General features: G+C 38.8%; 1 protein-coding gene across 1 annotated transcript in view; it reads left to right on the top strand.

The window, feature by feature from the left end:
• The window catches only part of KSR1 (kinase suppressor of ras 1), a 143990-nt gene that overhangs the window by 95832 nt on the left and 21362 nt on the right, over positions 1-26796 (top strand). Inside the window, exons 4-14 of the mRNA XM_018553390.1 lie at positions 1386-1533; positions 4981-5437; positions 7870-7874; positions 10017-10077; positions 11905-11988; positions 12884-12945; positions 13239-13345; positions 15708-15876; positions 22589-22630; positions 24036-24090; positions 25984-26032. Of these exons, the coding sequence (XP_018408892.1) occupies positions 1386-1533; positions 4981-5437; positions 7870-7874; positions 10017-10077; positions 11905-11988; positions 12884-12945; positions 13239-13345; positions 15708-15876; positions 22589-22630; positions 24036-24090; positions 25984-26032 (1239 nt within the window). The remainder of the gene's footprint in view (positions 1-1385; positions 1534-4980; positions 5438-7869; positions 7875-10016; positions 10078-11904; positions 11989-12883; positions 12946-13238; positions 13346-15707; positions 15877-22588; positions 22631-24035; positions 24091-25983; positions 26033-26796) is intronic.

Genomic DNA, 26796 nt, shown 5'->3' on the forward strand with positions numbered 1-26796 from the left:
ACCTGTTTGTGCCTCTCATGAAGGGGACATTCAGTGTGGTTTTACTGTGGCTACACAAGCTTAGTTGTGAGTACCGGTCTTATTTTATTATACTACAGACAAGTCAAACAAATTTCACGAGGAGGAGGCGCTGTGTTTGTGTTTTTATTTTATGTTAATTGAAGAGATACAGTAAACTCTCTGTTATCCGGAATTCAACTAACCAGAACTCGTCTAACAAGAAAAAAAAATCCCTTGTTCACTCACTATTCTGCGGCATGTATTTATATTGGAAACGATTGTGTGCCTATTTGTCTTAATTTGCTTTTAATTACTGCATTTCAATAACAATATGAAGTCAATACAGAGTTTGTTATGGTATAGTATGGGGGTATGGCATTAGTTAGATCTATTTTTAATAGTAACTCTCAAACAGCCAGAAACTACATCTATCTGGAATCTACCAATCTCAGTGGATGCCGGAAACGGGGAGTTTACTGTAGTTGTAGTAGTACACTTGGGATAGATCAGTATTCTGTCAATCAGAAACACTGTAGCACCACAGAGCTCACAGTTATGTAAATTGTTGAAAACTACAATCATGCATAACAGTTGATATTGCCACCATAGTTGGAAATTTCAACATGGACAGGCTGGTTCCTGTCAACCTCTGATTGAGTAAGAGCTATGTTTTTGTTTTATCAACGACTAGCCAAGGATTGGACCATGAAGACCCTTCTCTTAGGTGCTACAGTGAACATTTATAACCATCGAAAGTGCTCATTTTCCAGCTAGTTAGGTTGGACGGGTTACTGACTGTCATTGTGGTGAGACATTTACTTGTCTATGGCAAGATTTGCTGCTTGCACATTATGTTGGCCATGTGCAGTGTTTTTTTGTTTCTTTTTAACTAATTACAGGGGCAGATCCACATTTGATCTTGCTGATTGGAAACCACTTGCTTTTGAACATTTCAAAAAACATTATCGTTCCATAAGGAAGCAGATCCCACCAAATGCAGGCTCCATCACTGACGCGTTCCACCTTGCCATAGGGCTTAATCATAAAGTCCTTCCTCACCAAGCCACGCAAGCTGCCTGTATGAACAATATAATGGCCATTACAACAGATCAAGGCTAATTTGTAAATCTAGTGGTCTGAAAAGTGGAGATATTGGTCATGGCAAGCAGTCCGCATCTTTTTTACTAGTGCAGATTAGAATGACAGCAAATAATTGATTGGTTGTTGTGTGCAAATAAGAGATGTTATTTCATGGGGATTACATACACTTTAAAGCAGCATTTCATTTTAATCAAAGACTGTAATTCTCCACTATTGGAATGTATGACAATTGTCATTTAAGTACATACTGTTTATGTATCCTTTTTTTTTTAATTTTTTTGCAGAAAATACCTGAAGATTTAACACTAGATGCCTTACTGGAGATGAATGAGTTAAAAGTGAAAGAGACCATGAAAAGATATGGAGCCAGCACAGAAGAGTGTTCTAGGTTGAACGGAGCTCTTACATGTTTAAAGAAACTAGCGTGGCCAGGTAAGACCTTTCCTTTTGTGAAATATATTGCTATTGCTGTTGTCTGTATCAATGCTAAAAGGAATTGTGTTTACTGGTAGCAGCTATAACATCTTCCCACTAAAAACACAACACAGACTACATATTCTTTCAAATGATTGTGCAGTCATTAGACCTGAGGTGCCAACCTTTTTTGCTTAAGATCCACATTCAAGAATTGCAAGTTGTTTGGTGAATAATAGTAGCAGGGTTAATCAGGAAGACCCTAATCAGATTCTGCTTCATTCAGATAAGGAAAAGTGGAGTTCTGATTGCTTTGTTTTTGGTTACTACACTTTGCACATTGGTCTTTATATCAACAAATGAGCCCATGTGTTAAAGCTGAACTCCAGCCTTATCTTCAGTCTTGCACAGTTGTATGGGCTCCTCTCATGTGTTGAAATTGCTTACTCAGATTTTACTGTACACTGTGAGCTTCAGTGTGAATTAGAAGCGGGAGCAAGTCAGATTTGAGCCCACCTCATTTCCTGGCTGGAGGACATCCAGCATCATTTGATTCCTTACTGTCTCTGGCCCACCCCTTTCATTATTGGATTTCAGGAGATTTGGCATAACAAGTGGACAATTACTAGACCAGGCTGCATGCAAATGCATTCTGCTTAGGAACCATCTACTCCTCCAGACTGGCATCCACTCATCAAGGCATTTTGATATTTGCTTAACTCCTCCCAAGAGACAGCCCATTGCTTATGCAAGCTGCTGTGATGTGTCAGGAAGCTATGTACACTGTCAGCGAGACTGGGTTGCATTAATGAAAACCGCTTTTATCTAAAAATTACTTTTGCATATTGATGAGGGGGGGTAAAGGAGGAGCCAGGGAGGGTAAAATGATAAGCAGATTAAACTTCAGCTTTAGCAATAACACCTCATTAATGCTAGTTAATTTTAAGATTGAGGTTTTATTAAAGCAGGCATAAACTGATATGTGCAGACCTCATAAAATATATGACACAGGTGGCATGCAAGTCCAGGGCAGACAACCATATTGTATTTTATATGAACAGTTGTCCCTCTTTATTATGCATCCATGTAGTCCCCCTTATGCATTTTCCTCATCCTGCATCTCATATCGCCATGGATAGGAAAAGTGACGATCAGCATCTATGCTTTCAGTGGCTCCACTGGTCTGATACTGCTGCAAGAGTAGCTCTAACATGAAGCAGATCTGTAATGGAGTTTCACTGAGTTAAAGCGTTACTAACAAACATGTAAGTTTCCTTTCCATGTCAGCAGTATAGGGTAAAAATGTACCACTTTAGCAGTATCCCATAGTAGAATTGGAGCAGATGAAAGAATTTGAAGCCATTTCCACAGCAAGTGAAGTTCTGAAAGTGCAGCCTAATATTATACTGGGGTTATACTGCTGTAGAAGCGGCACAGTTGTAATGCAGTTTACAGCTCAGGGCAAAGTTTCTATCAATCTGTTGTATAATCTAAGCTACCACACAGTGCTCTAGGAATTTTTAATTATGTAGTCAGTGTGTGTTTGTAAAAGAGCTGCGGCAAGTATATGTAGGCCCCGCTATGGGTGCACCGGATAGGTGCCTATCCTTTTATACCTGCTAGCGCTCTGGGTTTTTTTTTAAGGTGATAAAAAAAAAAAGTCTTGTGTTGTTGCACAGGCCTCCTCACTCAAAATCAGTACTAGTTAGAAGTGCATTTGGTGGCATTTACAGCTGGTAGTCTTTTGCATTAAGTCTACTATTTTTTTCCACCTAGATCCCAAAGTTTTTGCTTATCCTTCTCGCCAAAATTCTATATATTTACTTTGTGAATGCAGTGAATGTGTTAATCACTACACATTCACAGGTGGTCAATCATTCCCATTAATTTATGTACTAGAAATGTTTATATAAAAATCAGGCATCCCAAAACTGAGAGAGAGAGTACTTTGTGTATACATACATGTTCTAATTGTCTTTTTTATTATTATTATTATTATTATTATTATTATAATGCAGGTAGTAGATTTATTGTACTATTTTGGTTGTGTTGTCTGTTAAAATTGCGTAAACAATGCTGTGATCATTGGTTGCACTTCTGCCATAGTCTTTCAATTTTTCAGTATTGGATTTAAAATTACTGTGGTAGGTATTCACAGTATGGGATAGTCCTCTAGAACTTTATCCTGAACTTATGATAAATGTTTGGTCTTATAAATGCTATTTACGTAGATATTCTCTCTAATGAACTGTGGCCTTCCAGAAGCAGATGTGTTTATTTTGAGATCATGTGACACTACTAGCACACGGGTGGACAGTATTGAACGTATGTGATTTCTAAAGACAGTTACAACATAGCTCATGTAAAGGTTTCACAGCAGAGGGAAAATACTTATGCAGTCAAGTATTTAAAACTAAACAGATACATTTAGTATCAAAACAAAATATTTGCAGTCATTTTAGTGATCCCTTTGCTGTAAGATATGTGAACTGATATTGTTTTAGGCTTTATGTAAACATGTTTTAGCTTGTTAAAATCTATGAAGTGTAATGATTAAAGGCAGCAAGGTCTAAAAATATGTGATAGATTAAAGTAAACCTGTCAGAGTGCTGGGAAATATGGTGTGATAATTCATAAGAAGAGGTTACCGTCAGTGAAAACCACATGTCAGAAAATTTAGTAGATCAGAGATATAAGGCAGTTGCAGTTACATTCGAAGACTATGTAGCTTTTTTCCTATCTAACAAAGAGTGTTACTGTGGTTTCAAACAATAAATGGTGGATGAACAGTACTTAGCAATTCTCATAAGTAGAAAATCAACTTTATTGTGGTAGACAACGCACAAAAACTCTAGCTGTGTGTTTTGACATTGAATTAAGTATAAAAAATACTGCTTCTAAAAATTGACTCCAGTGCGAATGTCACCATTCTTTTTTTGTCCTGAAAAATACTTCTGCAGAAGAATCTTCTACATTCAGTGCTCTTATGGGTGTGTTGGATGTCGGGCAGCTTGGGACCACACCTGTGCAGATGGTACCCATAAACTTCCATAGAAGTCTGTAGGGATCAACTGCACAGATGTACCCAGGGGAAAGAGGATTTTGGCCAGAGGATCAAAACAGATTTCAGATCAGGTAAGTATACATCTGGGGAGGGTTTAATAAGTTTGAATGGTTGGTGAATATGTCAAAAAGATACTTGTACATTTTGGTTAGTTAGTTTTTAAGATGATTGCATACCACCTGAGCATGCTGTTGAGTGGTGGTCATTTACTCATTTACCTCTAATTTGGTATTCATTAGGAAGATCAAAGATCTATCTTCCAACTTGCATGCGTTTCCCAATTAAAATGATAAGCATGCCCTTCTCTGAAGTGTAATTCCATTACCATACATTCTATCTAGTTTTGCTTATTCCTATTGTGTGTTTGTAAAATAAAATATCTGTCTTTTTAATCTGTTTAGGTGGTGACATGAAGGAAACATTATGGAGTCCCCATGAAAACAGGAAAGAAAGCTCTTCCCAACTTCCTTCTGACCTCTCATCCCCAGTGGGTGCAGTTTGGATTTTAAACACTCCATTTTCAAAGGCCAACAGCCATCAGCCTCGCTCAATATCAGTGTCTGCAATCCCTGTTTCTGAATCCCATGGATCTTATATGTATCCTGAGAGCTTCCAGGATCCTTTCCCCTCCTCCACACCAAGCAATAGGTTAACACTGAGGACTCCTCATGGAATTACAATAACGCCACCTACAACACCTTTGTCAAAGAGGCATATGAAGTTGAAGCCTCCTCGGACACCTCCTCCACCTAGCCGTAAAGTCTTTCAGCAGCTGCTGCCTAATTTCTCAACACTCAAAAGAAGCAAGTCTCATGAATCACAGCTTGGAAACAGAATAGATGAAGTTCCTCCCTTAAAGTAGGTTTAGATGAATAGTTCTGAGTTCGAATTCTGTGTTGATTTGATCACATTAAAGTGACACTAACTCAGGCGTTAAATATTAAAAATGCATTCAAGTACCTTATCTCTCGACAAAACTGTATCCTTTTTGTGTATCACTCTGCTGTAGATCCTCAAATCATCTCTGAATTGGTGCTGACACATCCTTCCTTCTGGAGGGTGGCTACTTTTGTTCCCCATGATCCCTGTGCGTGTTGTAAAGTAGTCACCGCTCCATTCTCACTCCTGTGATGGACTACAATATATATACAAGTTAGTAAATTTAAATATGAGATTGTAGTCCATCACGGGAGGGAGCTTGGAGCGGTGGCTACCCAACAGCACACACAGGGACCATGAGGAAAAAAAGTAGCCACCCTCCAGAAGGAGGATTTGAGGATCTACAGCTGAGTAATACACAAATAACCTACAGTTTTGTTGAGCGTTAAGGTACTTGAATGCATTTTTAGGATTTAACTCCTAAATTTAGTGTCACTTTAATATACTCACAATGTACTTATGTTACAACATATAATGCATTGGGTGATAAAGAATACTATTATAACTTCTAGTGAGCCTATCGCTAGAATGAAATATTTGAACTAGCATACCCTTTAAATTAAGATGTTTAATTCTTAACATTACAATGGGCATTAAATCAAATTTTGTTCGCTTGCAGTGCTACAGGTGTTGCTGCTGTCTGACCTTTCTAGGTTTGTCACATAGCGTGTGCCTAGCACATTTGTAAGTCTTTGTAATGTTAGAATATCCTTGGAATTACTGGATTTCTAGGCAGCTTATTCTACTGTTGACCTTGTTATGGATGGTTAGAAACCGCTCCTAAGCTTGGAAACGTATTCATTGTCTAGAGCTAGATCATGGCTAATACAAATGATCTGGGTGGCTATACAGCCAGCCAGCAGTCCTAGCAACCAATGACTGAAGCACAGAGGGGCCCTGCATTGGGTTATGGCTGACAGTGGATACACCGGCCTCTGAGGCCAGTGTTTCCACTGCCAGCCATAACCCAGCACAAGTTGTCGATTGCGATCCAGACAAAACCACCACTCGGTCCCTGTCCAGTCCTGGTCTAGAGTTTGGCAAAATTTAGATCATCCTTCATGTACAGTCTTCTACCAGCAGGAGGTGGCATCAACTCAAATAGTCTTTAAATCATGGAATATTTGTTTTTTAAATGTAACAGTATATACAGTATGTGGTATTGCTCTTGCATTATGTAATTTAAATAAATGCAAAATTGTCATATATTTAAACCATTTATATATGTATTCCTGTGTCCAGTATGGCTTTTGTCTTCAGCTAACTGTGCTAGCATGGATCATATACATCTGTAAGATGGACAGAATATGAAATATGCTATAGTAAATAAGTATCCCAGTACTGATGACTTTATCTGTACTGAACATAGGTAGTACATTCATTTTATACTTAGGTGGGTGTTGCAAGTTTGTTTATCATAAACTATACATCATGCATTGTGCAACCTAGCAAACCCAAATATTAGTATTCGCACAAAGTGCTTTAATACTGCAGTTCACATGCAATAGAAAATTTTAACCATGCTGCAATTTAGTGATCACCACAACCTGCACTGCTATGTGCTGCATGAGATGGCTTCAGTGTAGTTCTTAGTTTTCTGTTGGTTTAGTATTTAGACCAGTGATAAGCAACCTGCTAAGTTTTCAGTGTTCCCATCTGTTCTTGAACTTATTTTCAAAGGGAAGTCTTTTAAAGTGGACCTATCCGCTATTTGAAACATTTAAAGTTTTTTTTGTCTGAGGGCAACACAAGGTGCCTGCTATAACCTTTCTTGGCCATAAAAACTTCCTCTGATTTTTGTTTCACTTATTTTACTTTTCTGAATAATAAATGTAGCAACAGTCAGTGTGCTCGGTTCACACCTGGGCGTGCGGAATATGCGTGTGTGCCGCGCGTTTTACCGCGATTTGCGGCCCAAAGAAGCTCCTGTACTACTTTGGGCATAGGGCGTTTTTCAGCGCGTTCCTACGCGCTGAAATACGCCCAGGTGGGAACCATGCCAATAGGCAATTATTGGATTTCACATGCTGAGCGTTTTTAACAGCGTGTCTCTACGCCCAGGTGTGAACCAGGCCTAAGGGTGCACTCTTTAGTTTAACAGGTTTAAATTTCGACTAAATGGATGTGAAAAGAAAATATAACAAAGCAGCATGTTTGCCAGGAATACCTGGTTCCTGGTAGAGATAAGTAATTATGTTAGGACCTAGGCCCTATAGTAAAAATAGGAAAGCCCATGCAGTGCCATTTGGGCATACATTATGTAGATGCTCAAGATGAGATTGTAGGATTTTGAAAAAAAACATTGTATGTATCCTAAAATCTTTAAAACATTTTGTTTTTCTGTTTTGCAGGTTTGGTAAGCACTCACATTATACACATATGGATGACGGAAAACGACAGAAGAGTATTTTAAGACATTCAGCATATTTTTGTGATAAATATTTAATATATAGTCTGTTCTGTATTTCTGTTGGATTGGTCACCGTGCATGTCCCCTTGACTGTTCAGTCCTTCCCTGTTCCCAATTAGTATTAATTTGTAGCTAGGTCTGCTATAGAGTAAATGTGCTCATATATTACACACATGCATTAAACTGACAGTTTACTTGTCTAAATGCTGCATAGATGCTATACTTCCTGTGTCATCAAAAGTGTCAGTTACTGGTTGTGTCTGTGTTGCACCACACAAAACAGTTTTCTCTGCACTCTTTAGCTGAGTGCTAAAATGACCCCTGGTATAGTGCGTCATAGGTCATAGTGCGTCATAGGTCATAGTCCTAGCTGATTTATAACAGAGTGCATAGGAAGTTCTCAGCTTCATCTTGTAGTGCAGTGGCAGTAATACACTGCAAATGTCATTTGCACAGCTAAATGCTGCACAAACACATTGTAAATCAGCCCCTTGTGTTGTAATTTTTTTATAAAATATATGTAATTATATCATTATAAAAAGTTTTAAACACATGATGCTCTGCAATTACTGTAATTAGCTTTGGTTATAAATTGTAATTGAACGAAATTGAGGATTATATTGTATTACTTGCGGCAGAATACAGAGATGCGGTTAAAAAATATATATTTTATAGTACCCTTTAAATAGTCAGAGGTATTGATATACAGTCCTGCAGGAACCAATGTTTTGGACATGCTTTGTAAAGCCCCTTTTAAACAGATGCCTTCAGTTCTGAATCGTGCACAGAATTCATAATTTTGAAATCTATATCTATCCAATTTGAAACTTAAATTATCGTACCCGTGTTGGGGGAGTCGGATGTAAACGGACGTGTGTTTGTTTGCATCAGAGTACCCCCGATCCGCCACTATCAGGTCCGCCAAAATAGAACTCTGTCCCGTTTTGGTTTTCTGGAGTTGGAGGTAAATGGAGGCAAGTTCGTTTAGATCAGGCTGCCAGTCAGGTCCTGATCGGAATGCCCGTGTAAAAGGGTCCTTAGTGTTTTCCTAATTTCTTACATTTCAAAGTTGTGGCATGAAAATATAAACTTTCCTAACGCATGCAGAAATGGCATACTTTACAATTATCCTAATTGAATCATAAATATATCTTTCTGAGAGGTTGTTTAGCGAGCGTCATTTCACATAATACTGTCTAAAGTATGAGTAAAAGGCAAATTGCCTTGTCTTGCTTTGGGTCTGTGCTGGAAAAAACATCTATTGTGGCTCCAGCGCATCTGGTGTGAATTCACTGTGAATGTAGTGGATAAGTGTACACAGTTTAGTAATTGAGGATTATAAAAAAGCCAGTAAAAGCCAATAAAAAAAAAAAAAAAAAATTCTGTCAAGACTCCTATATACCCCATATGTACCTGTTATTTACGACTTTAATTTAACTGACATTTGTTGTAAATTCAGGAGTGAAAACTGTATATTCTGCCTACAACTTCATTAGAAAATGTTTCACTTTTTTAAAAAGAATTCCAGGTTTTAGAAAAATTAACTCTGCAATGGTTGACTGCTTGTTTTTCTCCAGGAGAAAAAATAAAGAAATACTCACCTGATCCTTGGTCATGTGGCAGTGACCGCTCTCCCCTCTCTCACCTCCGGCTGTGATATGTCGCTTGATGACTTCACGTCTAATAGACCTGTATTAGACATTATGGCGTCACAGGTCTTTAAAACTGCCAGAGCCCGAGGGAGAAGAGGCTGCGAGAACCGGTCTAACAGTCAGACTGGACCGACGGATCAGGTGAGTATTTTTTTCTTTATTTTCACCCCTAGGGAGAAACGGGCACTTAATCCTTGCAGTGCAGGGGTAGCCCCACTACAAAGGTTATTTTTTCTAAAACCTGGAGTTCTTGTTTAAACCTAATCTAACAGTCATAGGTGTACATCTATGTGACATATACCTTGTGTATATTAAAAAGCACTGTACGTTTTCTGTGTTGAGATTATTTACAGCCATGTATTCTGCCACAGTGAAGTGGCTGAGTTTTACCAGTGTAAGCAATAGATCTATTTGAGGAATATGTCCTTCCTTACAGATGCTCCCCAAGGATCACCACAGATGGTACGGCGAGATATAGGACTTTCAGTAACGCATAGGTAAGGCTTTCATTGTAAAATATATGAATTATAGGTCATTTATTTATATTTTTGCTTGAATTAGTTATAATGTCCATTTTCAGCAGACCTTGGTATTACACGGGGCTAGACTTGCATAGAAATCAGACCTATGCTAGACCTTGCCTAAATTAGGAAAAGCTTCAGTGGCACTCCTGGACCTGCCAAGCCATTGGAATCCCTTGTTCTTCCAGTGCCCCATGTTCCTCTAGAAGTGACAGGCACCTCTGGCATCAGCTGTATGTAGCCATGGTGGTCTGGTCACTCACAATAGGGCTGTTTCTTTGTATGTCAGGCTTTACAAAATTGGACGCTTCCCTTAACATGACTTCGCTGTATATTCTCAAATAATCTCTGAATTCATGCTGACACTGTCTTTCCTTCTGGAGGGTGGCTATTTTTGTTCCCCATGGTCCCTGTGTGTGTTTTTAAAGTAGCCACCGCTCCAAGCTCCCTCCTGTGATGGACTACAATCTCACGTTTAGTTTACTAATTTATATTCAGATTGTAGTCCATCACAGGAGTGAGCTTGGAGCTATGGCTACTTTACAGCACACACAGGGACCATGGGGAACAAAAGTAGTCACCCTCCAGAAGGAAGGACAGTGTCAGCACCAATTCATAAATTATTTGAGGATCTACAGCCGAGTGATACACAAATAATTGTGTTAATAAGGTACTTGAATGGAGTTTAGTGTCACTTTAAGGTATATAAAAAAAACATGCAGTTTTGTTATAATACATGAAGAATTATGCGCAAGGATAATTAATACAGCTACCGCCTTTGTGTCCTACATTCTAAATTTTAAAGTTAGTTATGTCATTTTATTATGCATTTTCTATAATAAGAAAAACTTTTATTGGGTGTGTCCTCACCAGTGCTCAAATAACTTGTGTTAAACACACACACACACACACACACACACACACACACACACACACACACACACACACACACTTTTGCTCTCACTAATTCAGTTATATGTCAATTAAATGTAAATGTCTCCAATTTAAAACCTAGTACACTGCCACCAGAGTGTTCAAAATTAACATTAGCATAGTTAACAAGTTACATTTCCATTCAGGTGTAGAAGGATACTAGCTATATAGGATCATTATCTGTGCATGCTTGTACCCCCTAATGGGCCCATCTGTATTTTGTTTCTTGTAGGTTTATTCAATAAAGTTTCGAGCACATTAGTAATCCATACCAGCCAGTCAGTTTGTTTAACTGATTTGTCTGTCAACTAAAAATGTAATGGGCTGTTTTGAATAACTGCACTTTGCACATCTACATTGTGCTTTCCACTGCCTCTTGGAATTAGCCTGCTGGAGATTATACAAACTCTAGATGGGAAGTATGGCCTATGCTCACACCTGAATTTCTCAGTGTTTTAGGGCCCATTCACACTAGCCGCTGTGCTACATTGCACAGCAGCTAGTGTGCAGTGCCCAGCACAGTGCTCATGTGCCGATCCCACATCGTACTGTGTACTTTTTTTTAGCACTTTATTGAAATTTCACAAGTGAGATTTAATTAAGTTCTATGTGCATGGTGAGGCAGTTGTACTCCGTTCACACCACCTCGTTCCACCGTGGTGGCATGAATGGTGTCCATCCGTGACAAGGCAAATTGCCTTGTCTTGCTTTGGGTCTGTGCTGGAAAAAACATCTATTGTGGCTCCAGCGCATCTGGTGTGAATTCACTGTGAATGTAGTGGATAAGTGTACACAGTTTAGTAATATTTCACCTAATGTTACTGGTGAAGGCTTCATGTAAGTGAATTGTACATCTTTTCCTTTTAACAGATTTTCTACAAAATCTTGGTTATCTCAAATCTGTCATGTTTGTCAAAAAAGTATGATGTTTGGAGTGAAATGTAAGCACTGCAGGTGAGTTATACCTACTTACTCTCTTGGTTTATTTATTGCAGACATTCTTTCAATTCTGTGGTTTTGTTGGTTTTCATTTCTCACTGCTGCTACATGCATGCTAGATATTGTTAGCGGACTCCCTTCCATATATCTGTGTTATATCTACAACACTCACTTAGCCAGATTTTTTTTTTATTTGAACACGAAACGCTTAAATTTTATGCAAATCTTCACCTTGCTGCCCACAATTATTGTGTTTGCAATATACCCGAAATTGTTACATTTGTTAACTGTACTTTCCCTGTCTGTTTCATAGAAATTGTACAACCATTTAGAGGAGCTTATTGATCAACCATTTAGAGGAGCTTATTGATCATTAAGGCAGGACTGGTACCTTAGTTTTGTTTTTAGGTTTGTTGTCCTCTGCCAAAACTATATGTATGTCATTGAAGGCTTGTGCCTGTATTTGCATTTAAATGTACACATGAAAATGCTGGTTAGTCAGTATACAAAGATATGAGGGCTATTAAAGTATGAATATGTGAATTATTGCATTGTTTTAGAACTCCTAGTTTTTCCTATGTTGATATTTATCTGTATATGCTCTCTTGCCAAACAAATGTTCTTTGCAGGTGCTATCAACAGGTTATAAGCATTATCCCAATACCTTAGCCCTTCATTCTGTTGGAATGCTGCTTGTAGATCATTTTTAATTTTTTTTTTCTGATTTACATTGGTCTGTTTTTAGCATCTCTGTTATAATAAATGCCCTCTTTCTGGGATTTTCATTAATGATAGACTTCTTTAGCAACCTGCAAAGAAAAATCTGTTATACTGCTTGCCATGTTTACCACAATAAGTAAAAAAGAGTTTTGTAATTGTTTTTTAAATATATTATCTTACACTTTTTCAGGTTAAAATGCCATAACAAATGTACAAAAGAAGCCCCACCATGTAGAATATCATTTCTTCCTTGTAAGTAAAACACTCTTTTAAAGTACCTAATAGTTATTCATTTGTTTTGAATGACTATCTTGACATCTTTATTCAGTAAATGGTGCAAGGAGTAAAAGACTAGGCTCCAAGAGCAATAAACCTTAGCAACCAATACCAATGCATGTTTCTGAGGAGACCAGGATAAGATGTATTCTGGTTGTTTGGAATTGGCACCTTATTTTACACTTATGTCTTCTTGCTCTGTTTTTTTTATTAATATAGCTATAAGACACGGTTCAGTTAACAATCTTCTTTGTTTCTGTCATTTCCAGTACCAAAAATAAGAAGAACAGAATCTGTCCCATCGGATATTAACAACCAAGTGGACAGACCACCAGAACCACTATTTGGGACTCTTCCCAAAGCTCTTACCAAGAAGGTATTAAAGTCTTGTAGGAAAATGTTAATACCTGTAGGCCTGCAGGACAGAGCACCTCTAATACATTTTAATTGGGTATCTTTTCCACAGTTAAAGCAACTTGCTAAAATGAATCTGTCATTAAACGTGTTCCCTGCAAAGTAGATGGTAAATAATAGAAAGCTTCTCTAATGAAGAGAAATCACCATCTGAAGACTTTTCAGAAACCATCACTTGTTTTAGTGTTAATTTCCTGCTTTCCCACTGCTCTCATTGGTTCTTCCTAATTTTCTGGTCCCCCATTGCTCTCGTTGGTTCCTTCGGCTGTCCCCTATATCACTAATATCCACTACTGTACAAGTGGTCAGAGAGTATAGCTGGCAAGTGTATTTTCACCTGTAGCAGCCCATGTTCCCTTAACGCATACAGGCCTACCGGTAATTGGTTACCTCCAGGACTTAATACACAATCCTATATTGTTTGACCAGGTATCATAGGCTCGATGAGGATTGGTAGATGAATAGTACCCCTGTTCAGGATGATACAGATGTCTGCAGAGTATGACAGGGACTGTTGCCTAGGCCAGAGCATAATCAAAGGGATGTGCAAAGAGGTCAGTTCAGGCAGCGGGCAAAGACATGGTTGGTAAACGGGCAATAGGTCAGTCCAGGTAGCAGGCGGAGACTTGGTTAGTAAACAGGCAGAAGTAGTGGCCAATAACAGTCAGGGGTCAGCACAGGCAAAAACATGGTCAATATACAGGCAAGGGTCAGTGCACAGGCAGATGAAATAAGGGCAATGGTAGCTAGTGAGGCACGTGGGTAAATCACAAGCACAAGCACAGTGTCTGTGTGGTTTCAATCAGGTGCTGAAAAAAGATAAACCAAAAGGCAGCATGAAGGGAGGAGGGAGAAGTCATTGCCTGGCTAACAGACACTTAGTCTGAACCTCGCTATATTGCCAGCATATAGGAGATTATGGCCAATAAGGAGCAAAGAGGAGGAGCCAAAGGTGAGGCCGCCACAGGACACTGAGCACTGCGGCCACACAAGTCAGCGTAAGTGTACCAGGACCCGAACTCACCAGCGTGGGATGCAGCATGGGTAGAATCAGAGGAGCTGCAGGGAGCCCTTCAAAAAAGGTAAGCCTTTACAACCACAGGACACAATAGTGATGCAGGAGTTGACTGGAAGGACCACTGAGCGCAGCAGAGGACCAGGAATTTGATGCGGCTACATCAGGTGTTAGTTTCTTTTTATTACAGTAGCGCACACCAACACAGGTAGAGGTAAGCATTTAATATCTTGTTTCCAGGCAACATTTCTATTTATTGTTTTATTTTAGCAACAGAGTTGCTTTAGGTATGGAAATGTAAAATTCACTTTTCAGGCAGTTTTCATTATCTGAATATGAAGGAATTATCAAATCTCATCCTCTGGGTAACACACCACAACTGTATGGGTGTAGTATATCTTTATTACAAGACTTTATAATTGTTAACCAGAGGATGGAGTAATTTATTAAATATTTATACCAGGTCAGTCATTGGATGCTCATATGAAGGATTTGGATCTTTCCCCACTTATTGGGGAAAGATCCAAACATTTGTAAGCTAACTCATAGTCTCTCTTCTTTACGTTAAGTAAGCCACAAATCTCAGTTACCATGCAGGGCACAACAAAAGGTTCACTTTATTGCCCCCTCCCTAGCAAAACATACCTTATTTTGCTGCCACATGGCTCCATTCAATTTACGGAAGTGAAGAAATCATTCGGTTGTTCTGGGTATGAAAGATTAGGTGACTCCCTAATGTAACAGAGCTAGTGCTTGGTGATTTTGTCCAGTGCTGTCACATTGGGGCAATTAACAAGTCCTTAGCCCTTGTTTAAGCTCAACTTAAGCAATTCAAAGCATACACAGGGCTGCTGGCAGTTTTAACAGAGTGATGGAGTGAAAGAAAGCTGAATAGGTGCTAGGAAGGGCTGCATTAAAGCCATTAAAGCATTTTGTGAAACATGTTATGTAGGAGATGCAACCAAATTATCTAAGCTGCTTATGGACCGCTTGGTTAATTTCACAGACTATCAAATTAAGTGAATCGCTGTGCAGAGTAAACCAGCTGTATTTCTTGTGGTAATAGTAAAATTTAGTTATTTGCCACTGATACATGGTATTACAGAGAAGGTTTCTTATAATTGTTGCCACCAATTTTTACCACGCATACATCTCCTCCTTTACCAAAATGTATGAACTAGTAAAAATAAGGAAAACTGCTTTGTTGAGGGGACAAGGCTGTCCTTGTCCCTCAGCCTGTTAATGACTTTGATTTTACATTTTCATGGTTTCCTTAAAGTTTAATTACATTCATGTTCTTGGTTTGTAGGAACATCCTCCAGCAATAAATCACTTGGATTCAAGCAGCAATCCATCTTCAACTACTTCTTCTACACCTTCTTCTCCAGCACCTTTCCAGACCTCAAATCCTTCCAGTGCAATCACACCACCAAACCCTTCTCCCATGGGGCTTAAAGACAGTCGTTTCAATTTTCCAGGTAACATATCTGATGGTGAAATCACAAAACAAACAAATTCTTAAAGCAGAAGTAACTCATCGGTGGGGATGAGCTTTTGCCATAATTTGGAAGTATGCAAAGCATACTTGCATCTTTATAACGCACACCTACCTCTTTCTATGCTGTTCTCCAGATATAATGGGTCCAGGATCCTGTCACCACTCCCCACCCTCATCTCTGCTGCCAATTGTTTTGGGTCCCGCTTTGATTCTCTTCAGTCATTTGGCAGCCGCAAATGATGTAACTCCTGTGTTTGTGCGTTGGTTACATTGTCTCCAACACCTAACTCTTTTCAGCACGCAGAGAATAGTCAGGCTGTACACATGCATTATGCATGTGCCGTGCATTGTACACCAAAAACAAAAAGTAACAAGAAACCAGATAAAAGGTTTTTGGCAATAGATACTTTGCAGGTCTCTTCTGTTGGAAAACTCTGCTTCTTGGTGATGTTTTTGTTAAAGCAAGTTTAGTCTTGCTTTACACTGTGTTAAAGCATATTTTTATGTTTTGCGTATAGTTTTCCCAGTTCTTAGATAAAACTTCATGAAAGTGTGTTAAATTTAGTCTTTATTATAATACTAGGAATGTCTCCAACTCCAGTATAGTCATGCCCAACAGAGTTATACATGATGCTTGTAGATGATAAAAAGAACCAGTCAAAGCTGAACTTGTGCAAGAGTCTGAACATTTGAGCTTAACTTTCTATTATTTTATACTTGGCCTGTTATTCACCTTTACTAAAGAAGATGAGTGTTAGAGCTAAGAGTCACAAATGAGAGGCCTTCTGCCAACATCCTGTTCTAATAACACACTGTCTTCAAGGTCCCAAGTAACCATACCAGTGTCAACAGAGCCCTTTGGTTGATAACATTACTCATAAAACAGGGCTGTATGTGATTCTGTGAAGCTGCATGCACATGTATGTGTTTTTAATGCCATATGTTGTAAAAAAAAAAAAACCTTCACGGGCAAAATAAACTCAACCTTTTGCGGTATAAGTATATCATAATGGTTAGTATGAAATAACTCTTGATTCTGAGTGTGACTTTAAGACTCTCTGGTCAAATGTAGTAGTCACTAGGAGTAATCTAACTTTACTCCTGGAAATTCCCTTTTATGTAGAGGTGACATTAAATAAACATGTAAACCCTGTATTTGCTGTGAATAATTAGATTATTATAATGGGTTGCTTACTCAACTTGCATACTACATGCTGTTGTTTTCGCGCGTGTGTCCCAAAAATGAAGTCTTGAGATTTCTGGCAGTATAGAAGCTCATGGCACTGTCTTACCAGTGTGGCTGGGGGTTAACCAGCTCCACTAAATACAGCTACAGTCTGCCTATGTCTTATTCTTTCTTTCTGTCTGTGTGCATGCCACATGAATAATATATTGTAATATTTAATCAATATGAACACAGCTTTAGCCAAATAGGGTGTTAACTCCTACTATGCCTTGTACAAGCCAAATAACATACACACAGTATGTACAAGGTTGTCTTTTGTGCCTAATTTGTATCTAAAGAAATATGTGAACATTTATCATGGCTTGTTCCCAGTGGTCATGAACAATATCTATCATCTCAGTTATGATTACAGCTTGTTTTGCAAGCCTGTGAATCTAAAATCAAAGATTAGCGAAAAGTATGAGTATGTGTGTGCTCTATTGAATCACTGATGTGTGTCAGCACAATTATCTTCCATCTTTAGGAACTTTTATCTGGACAGTCGACATTTTTTGGGGTGGTTGGGCAAGGGAGATTTATAGTTGTTTTTATTGTCATAGCATGTTACATAGATTTTTTTTTTAGCCATCTGTTACACAGCAATATGCAAACACATTTTGAGGTATAAAGGTACTAAAACAAGGAGGCAAACTGATGCATGCAATAGTTATGACTTCAGCATGATAGCACAGCAGCCCAACAGAGTCAACTTCTGACTGTCACAACCTTGATTAGGTGGGTTGCAGATTAACAGTATTGTCTTGGGTAAAATCAGATAATATCACATGGGGAAAAGATGTTGTGAAGCAAAGTGATGTGCTTTTATGATACTGTGGCATTTAAGGGTGTGTTTAAAAACCTGAATAGATGGCGAGTACACCAGCACTATTAATACTTGTGCATGAAGTTAGATATGTTTTCATGGGACAGCAAGCACTTGTGAAAACATGAATGTGTGGAAGAACGAAGAGGCAAAAAAAAATAACCCCTTAACAGCAAGCTTGAGGAGTTGGGGAAATTGAAATGTTGTTGAGACTGATTTAAGTCAAGGAGATGAACACTTCGTTTGTATCCATGGTACATTTTATGTGGTGGAATAATTTATTCTATTAGAGAGGGCAGGTCAGAAGGGGAAAGAGTGTTATACAGGCTGTTAAATAAAGATTATAATATGGTTGCCTATACCCTGTGCCCACTGACATTCACAGAAATATTTGGATGAATGAAGGACGAATGAAGGACTTTTACATGTGCTGGAGGGAGAGTGAATGGTATCTACATGGCCAACTTCCTTCCTGCGTCTGGGCATGTGGGAGCTGCTATTGCTTTCTTGGTTTTTAAAGGAGCATCCTTCTAGGCTGTCATCCTGCTTTTGAATTTACCACCTGGAGCAGGCGTACAGCCAGTGAAGTCTGAAAAGTCTGGACTAACGTGCATGAATGTTTCAGGTCATTGGCTCACTTGATAGGAAACCCAGAATTACTAGAATAGTCCAGAAAAACCAGTTCAACAGTGGCAGCGTGTAGCTCTCCTATTTCTATCTTTCTAAGGTCAGTTTAAAGTGAAACTATTATGGCTTGGTTTTAATTGTTTTTACTTATATAATGTTTTTAAAAAGAAAAATGATTACATGACAAGAAATTCCAAATCACTATGATCTAGCTAAAGAGACAAGAACGTCAGTGTCTGATAGAAATCTCTGAATAATCCATCTGATAAGAGACGAGTCAATGTTCTGATGACTCTTTCCAGGTCAGTAAATTACAGACTACTTTTAGCATAGGTAAAAGGGGTAGTAAATCAAAACGGTTGCTTTTACCTGCATGTATATGTATTAGTAAAATGGGATTAAGAGAAGAGGTAGCAAGGTGGCATTTGTAGAGTTTGTTCAATTAGTAGGGTGTAACAAGTGAGGGTTCTGGATCTGGAACTATAACTACTCACACAAGCAAGGTAGCAGGGGTTTCAGTTACATGGTTAATCTTATGCTTTATATTTATTACAGCAAGATGCCAGAGCAAAAATAGTTTAAAGGAGCAAGTTAGAGCAACAGCTGTTTGACTTTGTTCTTTGGCAGCTGTGCGGACCGCTCACTCATTCACTGACTCCAGACAAACAGATTACTGGCACACTGCTGCACTAAAGTTCAGTCAACTTTTGCCTGGAAAAAATAAGACACACATTCGAGTTGCCGTGTTTCTAATTTTTTATTTAGATCACCGCATTACAGAAATTCTTTTGTGCTCATGTCATCCGTTACTGCCCTGCATATTGAGAAGAGGAAAACAATTCACCAGAACTTGTGTGTTATGCTGTCAGTGTTCATAATAGTTCTAGTGAAACCATAAAACCTAAAGACCTTTTGATATACATGTGAATGGTTTTTAAACAGTTTTTCATATGTGGTGAATAATTCCCTCTTTCTTTGTATGTGTATGAAAATGCACAGTTATGTTCTATTCTTTATATTTCAGGCACTTTCCATTTAACAAGTAATTGATTATAACATCTAGTCTCAACAATATTTGTAAATTGCTTTTAACCTATTTGTATTCTAGAAACACTATCCTAAATATTACTGTAATTATTTAACAAATACTTTTACTACTATTTGTTTTTCTTTTTTATGTAGCACCAACATATTTTGCAGCAATTACATAAACGCTACTTACATTGACCTGTTCATTACAATTAACTGTTTACATCACTGAACCCAAAAGCGCTTCCATTCTGTGGCCCCTTCCATGGTTACACACATGCAAAACAATATTGTCAGTTTGGGTGGGCAGAAATTTGGAAGCTGTCATTGACGACTTGCTTTTGGAGGTACATGCTCCAGGACTGTCTTTCCTATCTTTGCTTTAATACTTATTAAGTTACTGACCCGTAATAAGCTTTGGCATGTCAGGTGCCCCAGGTCAATGAGTCAACAAGTAGTGAAGCCAGTGAAGTTCTTAAGCAGTTCCAGAGATGGAAAGCATTGTGTACTACTGCACTACTATTGTATATGTTTTCCATTTTTTTCTTCTGCTTTTTAAGACTATACTTCAAATGTTTTGCTTCTTGTAATTGTAGTCACATCCCACCATTCACCAATAACCCTTTGAATTCTTAATGTTCTGGGCCTTCACTTTTTATGTTTTCAGAAAAAAATAGCTCAAAAACAACTCATGTTTTTGGGGATCTATCACCATGTTCTCAACATGCTTGTATAGTGACATACCAAGTAATGCAAGAATGAGGTTAAAAGTGCTGGAGCAATACCATTAAACCAAGTCAGCAGTAGCAGCTCCCTTATCTCTATATTGATAGGTTCCCCTTAATGTCTTCACGCGAAGAACTGAAATCATTTAATGGATGGCATGTACTGCTAGCCTGCATTTGTAGTTATTCTTTATTCCACAGTGCACTACAAAGGTTATAAACCATTTAACAGTACTTGCTGCCCTAGTTGGATCTATAACTGAATATCCCTAATGCTCACACTCTATGGTCAATTAGGGCAGAAGCCATTTAATCTGCCTTTGTGTTTTTGGATCGTGGAAGAAAGCTGCAGTACATGGAAGAAGTCCATACAAATAATGAGGGAGCTTTGCTGAATAAAACCCAAGAGCACAGCACTAAGCACAAGCCACTATCATGTTTTATTATATGGTATGCTTCCTTTGAGCTGTATATCCTATAGTTATATTAAGAAGAATACAAGAAAATTGCATCTTCTTTTCCTCATCTTTATGTTGAAATGGAGATTACAGGTTAAAACCAATAATAATAATAATATATGGTAAGCATTAGATTAGTTGTTTGTGTGATTGAAGTAAAAAAAAAAGGTGATTTAAAAAGGGCAATTTTTATAGCATACCTTTATCCCCTTGGACCTCTCCAAGATGGTGAAGTTCTTAAGCAGTTCCAGATATGAAAAGCATTGTGTACTACTGCACTACTATATTTTTTACATTTTGTTCTGCTTTTTAAGACCAAACTTCAAAAGTTTTGCTTCTTGTAATTGTAGTCACATCTCACCATTCACCAATAACCATTTGAATTATGGTTGTTCTGGGCCTTCACTTTTTATGTTTTCAGAAAACCAAATGCTTATTTTTATAGAATACTTTTACCCCCCTTGGACCTTCCCAGATGGTGGGTGGTTGCGTCACTTAGAAGAGATGAGATGCAAGAGAGTATGCAATTAGCATCTCCCTATTCTGTCCGTTCACATGCACGTATACAGCGACCATACTCCAGCCTCTGTCACTGCATCATGTGTGCGCTCTGTGCCCTGCAAGTGCGTGAATACAACTGGCATTTGTGCACCTCCCTAGCTTCTGGCTCTGTAGTGCACATGGCTCACTCAAGTACTGTGTGTGGATACTGTGATGAAACAATATGGTGCCAGTACTGTATATTTTGCCATGTACAGTAGCGCAGATCTTTGAAGCCGCTAACGTGACCATGCCTATCAGTAATGCCACTACCACACCTGTGTGGCATCTGGCACCCTGTTTCTGAGATCATAATATGGCAGCAAGATCCCACACATTCCTGGTAGTGGCCACTCTGTACTGCCACTTCCACACATGCATGGTATCTTGCCACCATATTATGTCAGAAATATGATGGCGGGATCCTGCGCATGAACAGTAGTGACGGATCTGAAATGTCATCTCACCTTCATCAGGGCGCTTCTTATTTTTAAGATGTCAAGATGTTTAGGCCTGGTGTACTTTATGCACTTGGGATTAGAGGATAATCAATCAAGAGGATAATGTAGTAGGAGTGCTAGCAGGTGTTTCACAAGCCTAATCTTCCAGCCCCAACCCTCAACACTCTGCCAGCCCTCACACCTCTGTCACCACTGTGCCAGCACAACACCCCCTGCACCCTCACTACTCATTCCTCTGCCAGCACTAAAACACCCTAGATTTTATTTTTAAAAAGTATTATAAAATAAAAATGTGGATGTGTGTATGGGTGCTCATGTGGATGTGTGTACACTTGTGTGTATTGAATAGATGTAGTATGCATATAAAAGCTGGATCTTGTATTAGAAGAGAAATGGCTATTGTGTATGTCAATTGTATATACATTGTTGTTCCTACAATAAAACTCAATTCATGATCTTTTAAAATGAAGTTAATGGCAGTGAAGCCATGTAGTTGAGATACATTTAATTAGCATGCAAAATGCTATAAGTGAAAGGTGCCTGCATGACTGTTTCTAGAAGCATTGCAAATGTGTAATGGCTGGTAAAAATCCTATTAACATTTGTCTTTATCCACCTGGGGAAATGTCCCTGCAGATTGAGCCGAGGAACACTTTTATTGACGAGAGCTGTGTTCAGTCAGTCAGCATGCAGACTATATTGGCTAAGTGCATGTGGGGCAGTCTCTGACAGGTCTCTTGATACTCTCTAACTGCTTGTTTTTCTCATTCTGCCTGGGTGGTTGCTGTCATCTTTTATTAAAAGCTGCCTACTACATTCAGCATAGACAACAGTTTATCTTCCCAGGTGAGTTCACTGCTTTAATCCTACTAACTGACCCTGTGCTTTCTCTCCTTTCCTCTGGCGTGTTCGACGCTCTCTAAGGGATGTTAACAAGCCGGGATTCTCACATTTGCTGTGATCAATTTTGTGACCTATCTGGATTTTTCATCAGAGTAACTATATAAATAGAATGATGATTTGACTTGGCATCAAAGGCTAATAATAAAGTTGTGGTCTTCTCTTTTGATGTGCATCGGATAGTGCTGTTTCTTATGGGATTGATATCACATCAGATATGTGTAGCCACTTCTACACCTCTACTGCATGGTGCTTTAGGGACTTTACTATTCACTGATGGACTTTACCTATTCACTGATGGATACAAAATGTTTTGCACGTACAGTGAATTCCATACATCTGGAGTATCTCTTATTTTAGCAATACTTTGAATTATAGACTAGCACAGTAATGCTGCTCTTGCAGATAAAGGTTTATCTTTGTTGCAGTATATCATCTTTTACTGCATGGAGAGTGATGCTTCCATCTTCCATTATATACGTCAAGCATTGAGTTATTGCATGGAACCTTGATTGACTTTACTAGTAACATTAGGCTGTCTGTAATGTTAAGGCTGCATGAATGTTATCATGATGGAATATCAAGTGTACTACGATTGCTGTCACTGCCCATAGCATAAGATAAAAGCAGAATTTCTAGCTGCTTTTGTGTGTACTAGCAGTCTGATCTTTGTTCTCTTTAGTGTATAAAGGTAGGAACTAATAAACCTAAAAGGCTTTCCTCTATAATCAAGTCTAGTCTAGTGTAGAGGCAAGCCAGTGTAGATGTTGAAAATGAAAAAAAAAAACAGACTATGTGTTTAGAAATGCTATTAAATACGGTAAAAGGCTGTTTGTGGGCTTTTAATCAAAGGGACGATTATTCACATTTTCGGCCCACTAGTTTATCAGTAGGTTAGAATTGTAATGTGAATTTTGACATTGCTCCTTACTCACAAATGTTTGGCAATGTCTTATTACATCATTGTATTCTTTAACCGGGGATTTAGAATGGTTTGTTGTTCAGCCGTATGTTTAATGTGTATTTACATACAAAAGCAAATGGTTTTGCACACATAGACTCCAGTAGATAAACTTTTGATGTGCATGGTACAGTGTGATCTTTTATATACTGAATACTTAAGTGTGGCCTCATTCATACAAGCACCTTTATTTCCAAGTGCTCAGTGGATGTTGACAGTCCAAACAGAAGGTGACTTTATTGCATCTGTTATTCAGTGGTTCTACATTGTCTAACCTGGAAAAGACTAGCTTCCGTCTCCAGTACACCTGCTTACATTTTATGAAGACCTACTGTAGTACTAGCAGAGGTGATTTTGCATCTTACGTTGTATTTTTTGTCAAAATTCTAGAAATACCGAATCCACCATCAGTAACACAACCACCTGAGTCTCCTGAACATTTAAGGTAATGAAATACTAAAGAATTTATGTTTTTAATGTTAACCTTTCAAAGGCTAAGTTTACCTTTTGGGCCATGTTTCATTTTACACCCATATTTAGGATGTAGTATGAAACATGGTCAGATCGAAACACTCCTTCCCCACCCATCCCCTCCCTTCCTGAATCGTGGGGTTCTTCTCCCTGCAGACTACTGCTGCTGTTTGAACTTCACTGCACTTGTAATCCATTGACTCTTCCCCCATCCATGTTATTGAAATGTACATATCTTGTTATGAACATGGATAGGGGGAAGAAACTGTAGGAGTCAGAGCATTGCATCTGCAATCTACTAATCAAAGTGGCAATGCTTTATTGGCTCCTGTGCAAAATTTAAAAAAATAACATTTATGTTTTGTGAAGAGCTGTGCATTTATATATTCATTTTAAAGTGGGATGTCTCTTTAAAAGGTTTGACATCACAGCAATGACCGTTTGGCCGCTTTGGACCTCTGGATGCCTCCATGTATTTTTGAAAACTTATCAAAGTGCTAATTGACATACCTCTTGTATAACTGACACATAGGGGGGAATTTATCAAAATTGGAGCAGATTTGCCCTGCAGTTAATCAGCTTCTCTGTCTGATTTTCAAATCTTACCTGACCAAACTGAAGAAAGAAGCTGATTGGTTGCCATGGGCAACTGCTCCAGATTCTGTTTGCTCCAGTTTTGATAAATTCCCCCCATACTGCTTTATAGTAGTCATCTTTGCAGCTGTGCTTGAGAGTTTTTTAACCTAAGCTCAGTTTGTACAGACATAATTTCTCCAAATCGTTAACCTCTGCTGTAATTATCTCATTGCCTCATCCAGAGGTTTGCTACTATAGATAGCATTGTATGTGACATTCCCAGCAACATCCTTAGGTTTACTGCAAAGGGAATGTCATATGCAAATTCTGCATGACTAAAGTGATGCTGGATATTGCAGTTTCTTTTTAGAACACTGACATTGGCCATGTGATTTATAGTGCGGGCAGATGCTTCCTTTTGGTAATAAAAGAAAACGATGGCCTTGCACCTATGCATTGTGGGTGATCAGTAAACAAGCAGGATAAGGAGTAAAAAACATATGGGACCAACATTTTGTTTTTGATTTGTTCCTTGGTGTGTGTTTAAAGGACTTCAGTACCTGAGATTTTAAAGGAGAACTATGGGGTTAGGTCTTTTCCCCATAGTTCTCCTTAGGGTAACGGGAGGACACAAACTAGCGTCCTCCCGTCACCCTAGGCTCAGTATACCGTGAGCTGTAGCTCGCGGAATACTGAGACGCCGCAGTATACCGCTAGCAGCTGCTCGCAGTATACTGAGACGCTGCAGCTGAAGCGGATCCCGACAATTGTGCCGGGATCCGCCCAGCTGCGTGACTGACAGCTGGCTCTGCCTATCTAGAGGCAGAGGCAGCTGTACCCGCCCCCTCCCCCGTCCGTTCCGCCAGTCAGTGCTGGCGGATCGGAGCGGGGAGGGGGGAATCCAGTCTCATTGTCACAGGTTGGCTAGAACTATGAGGTGAGTGAAAAGCACTCACCTCATAGTTCTCCTTTTAAATCGGTGTTATGCAAAAAAAAAAGCTTTTAATAATGTGACTATGTGCTGTATGTGAATGTAACCAAATCTGTACAGAACTGCAGATGTTTGCCATTGCATTTATATACTCTCTGAAGCCAGGTCCAGCATATTTTTCTATTTTGTCAGTCATTTTAGACTTGCATGCAAGTCTGCATTGTCCTTTTTTGGTAACACTAGACAGGAAGTTAACAATGTAGAAAATATCGGTTTGTGTTTGCATTACAAAAGAATACTTTTTGTTCTGCTTTACAAATTCTTGTACAATCAGTAACAAAGAAAATGTTTATTTCTTAGTCCTGAAGCTGAAATGGAAACGGATGTAGCAGAAGAACAGGAAGCAGAGGTATAGCAGAAGTACATTGTCTATCTTCTAACATTTGCTTTGAAACTTTGCCACTAGATGGAGCTGCAATTCTTTACATACATACAGTATATCCAAACACGTTCTCTTACTGTACTTGAAGGAGTGTAAATTGCTCTATTTTATCCTGTGCTGGTATTTCATAGGCTTCATATTATTATAGCAGCACTTTTTCCAAAGTATGAAGTGCTTCGTTCTACTAGAGTACCCTTCATCAGAACAACGATAAGGGTTTCCTAACAGATGCTACTTCTCACTGAAGGAGGAAAACTGCTTTATCTGGTAACCCTTAGGACCCACTTTTGTCCTTGGTCATTAAGTCATGACCCAAAAATAATTTCATTTCTGGAAACATTATCATTTATTCCACAAAACAACTTGTGCAGTATTCCACAATGTATAAATGCACAATTTAAACAGTTTATTTGGTGTGGCAGGGTAATTCAAACTTAAAATAACACTGCCACACCAGTGAAGCTGAGGACAGTGGGGTTACAAAGTGGGTGCAGTGCTGGCCGTGTACAGTGTGGGTGGTGTGGATGCACAGTGTGTGTGTGGGCGCTGTTGGTGCAAAGTGTGGGTGGGCGCACAGTGTTTGTATTCTTGTGGGTGCACAGCATCTCCAGTCTCTGCTCCATTCCATCTCTCCTTGCGTGCAGCCCATCAATGCTGCAGCTCCGCCTCCTGGGGAGAAAAAAAAACTCCCTGTCACTACACAGGAAGGTACCAAGTAGCAGTTACTGTAT

The sequence above is a fragment of the Nanorana parkeri genome, unplaced genomic scaffold (assembly GCF_000935625.1).
Source record: "Nanorana parkeri isolate BGI_ZX_2015 unplaced genomic scaffold, ASM93562v1 scaffold118, whole genome shotgun sequence".
NCBI lineage: Eukaryota > Metazoa > Chordata > Amphibia > Anura > Dicroglossidae > Nanorana > Nanorana parkeri.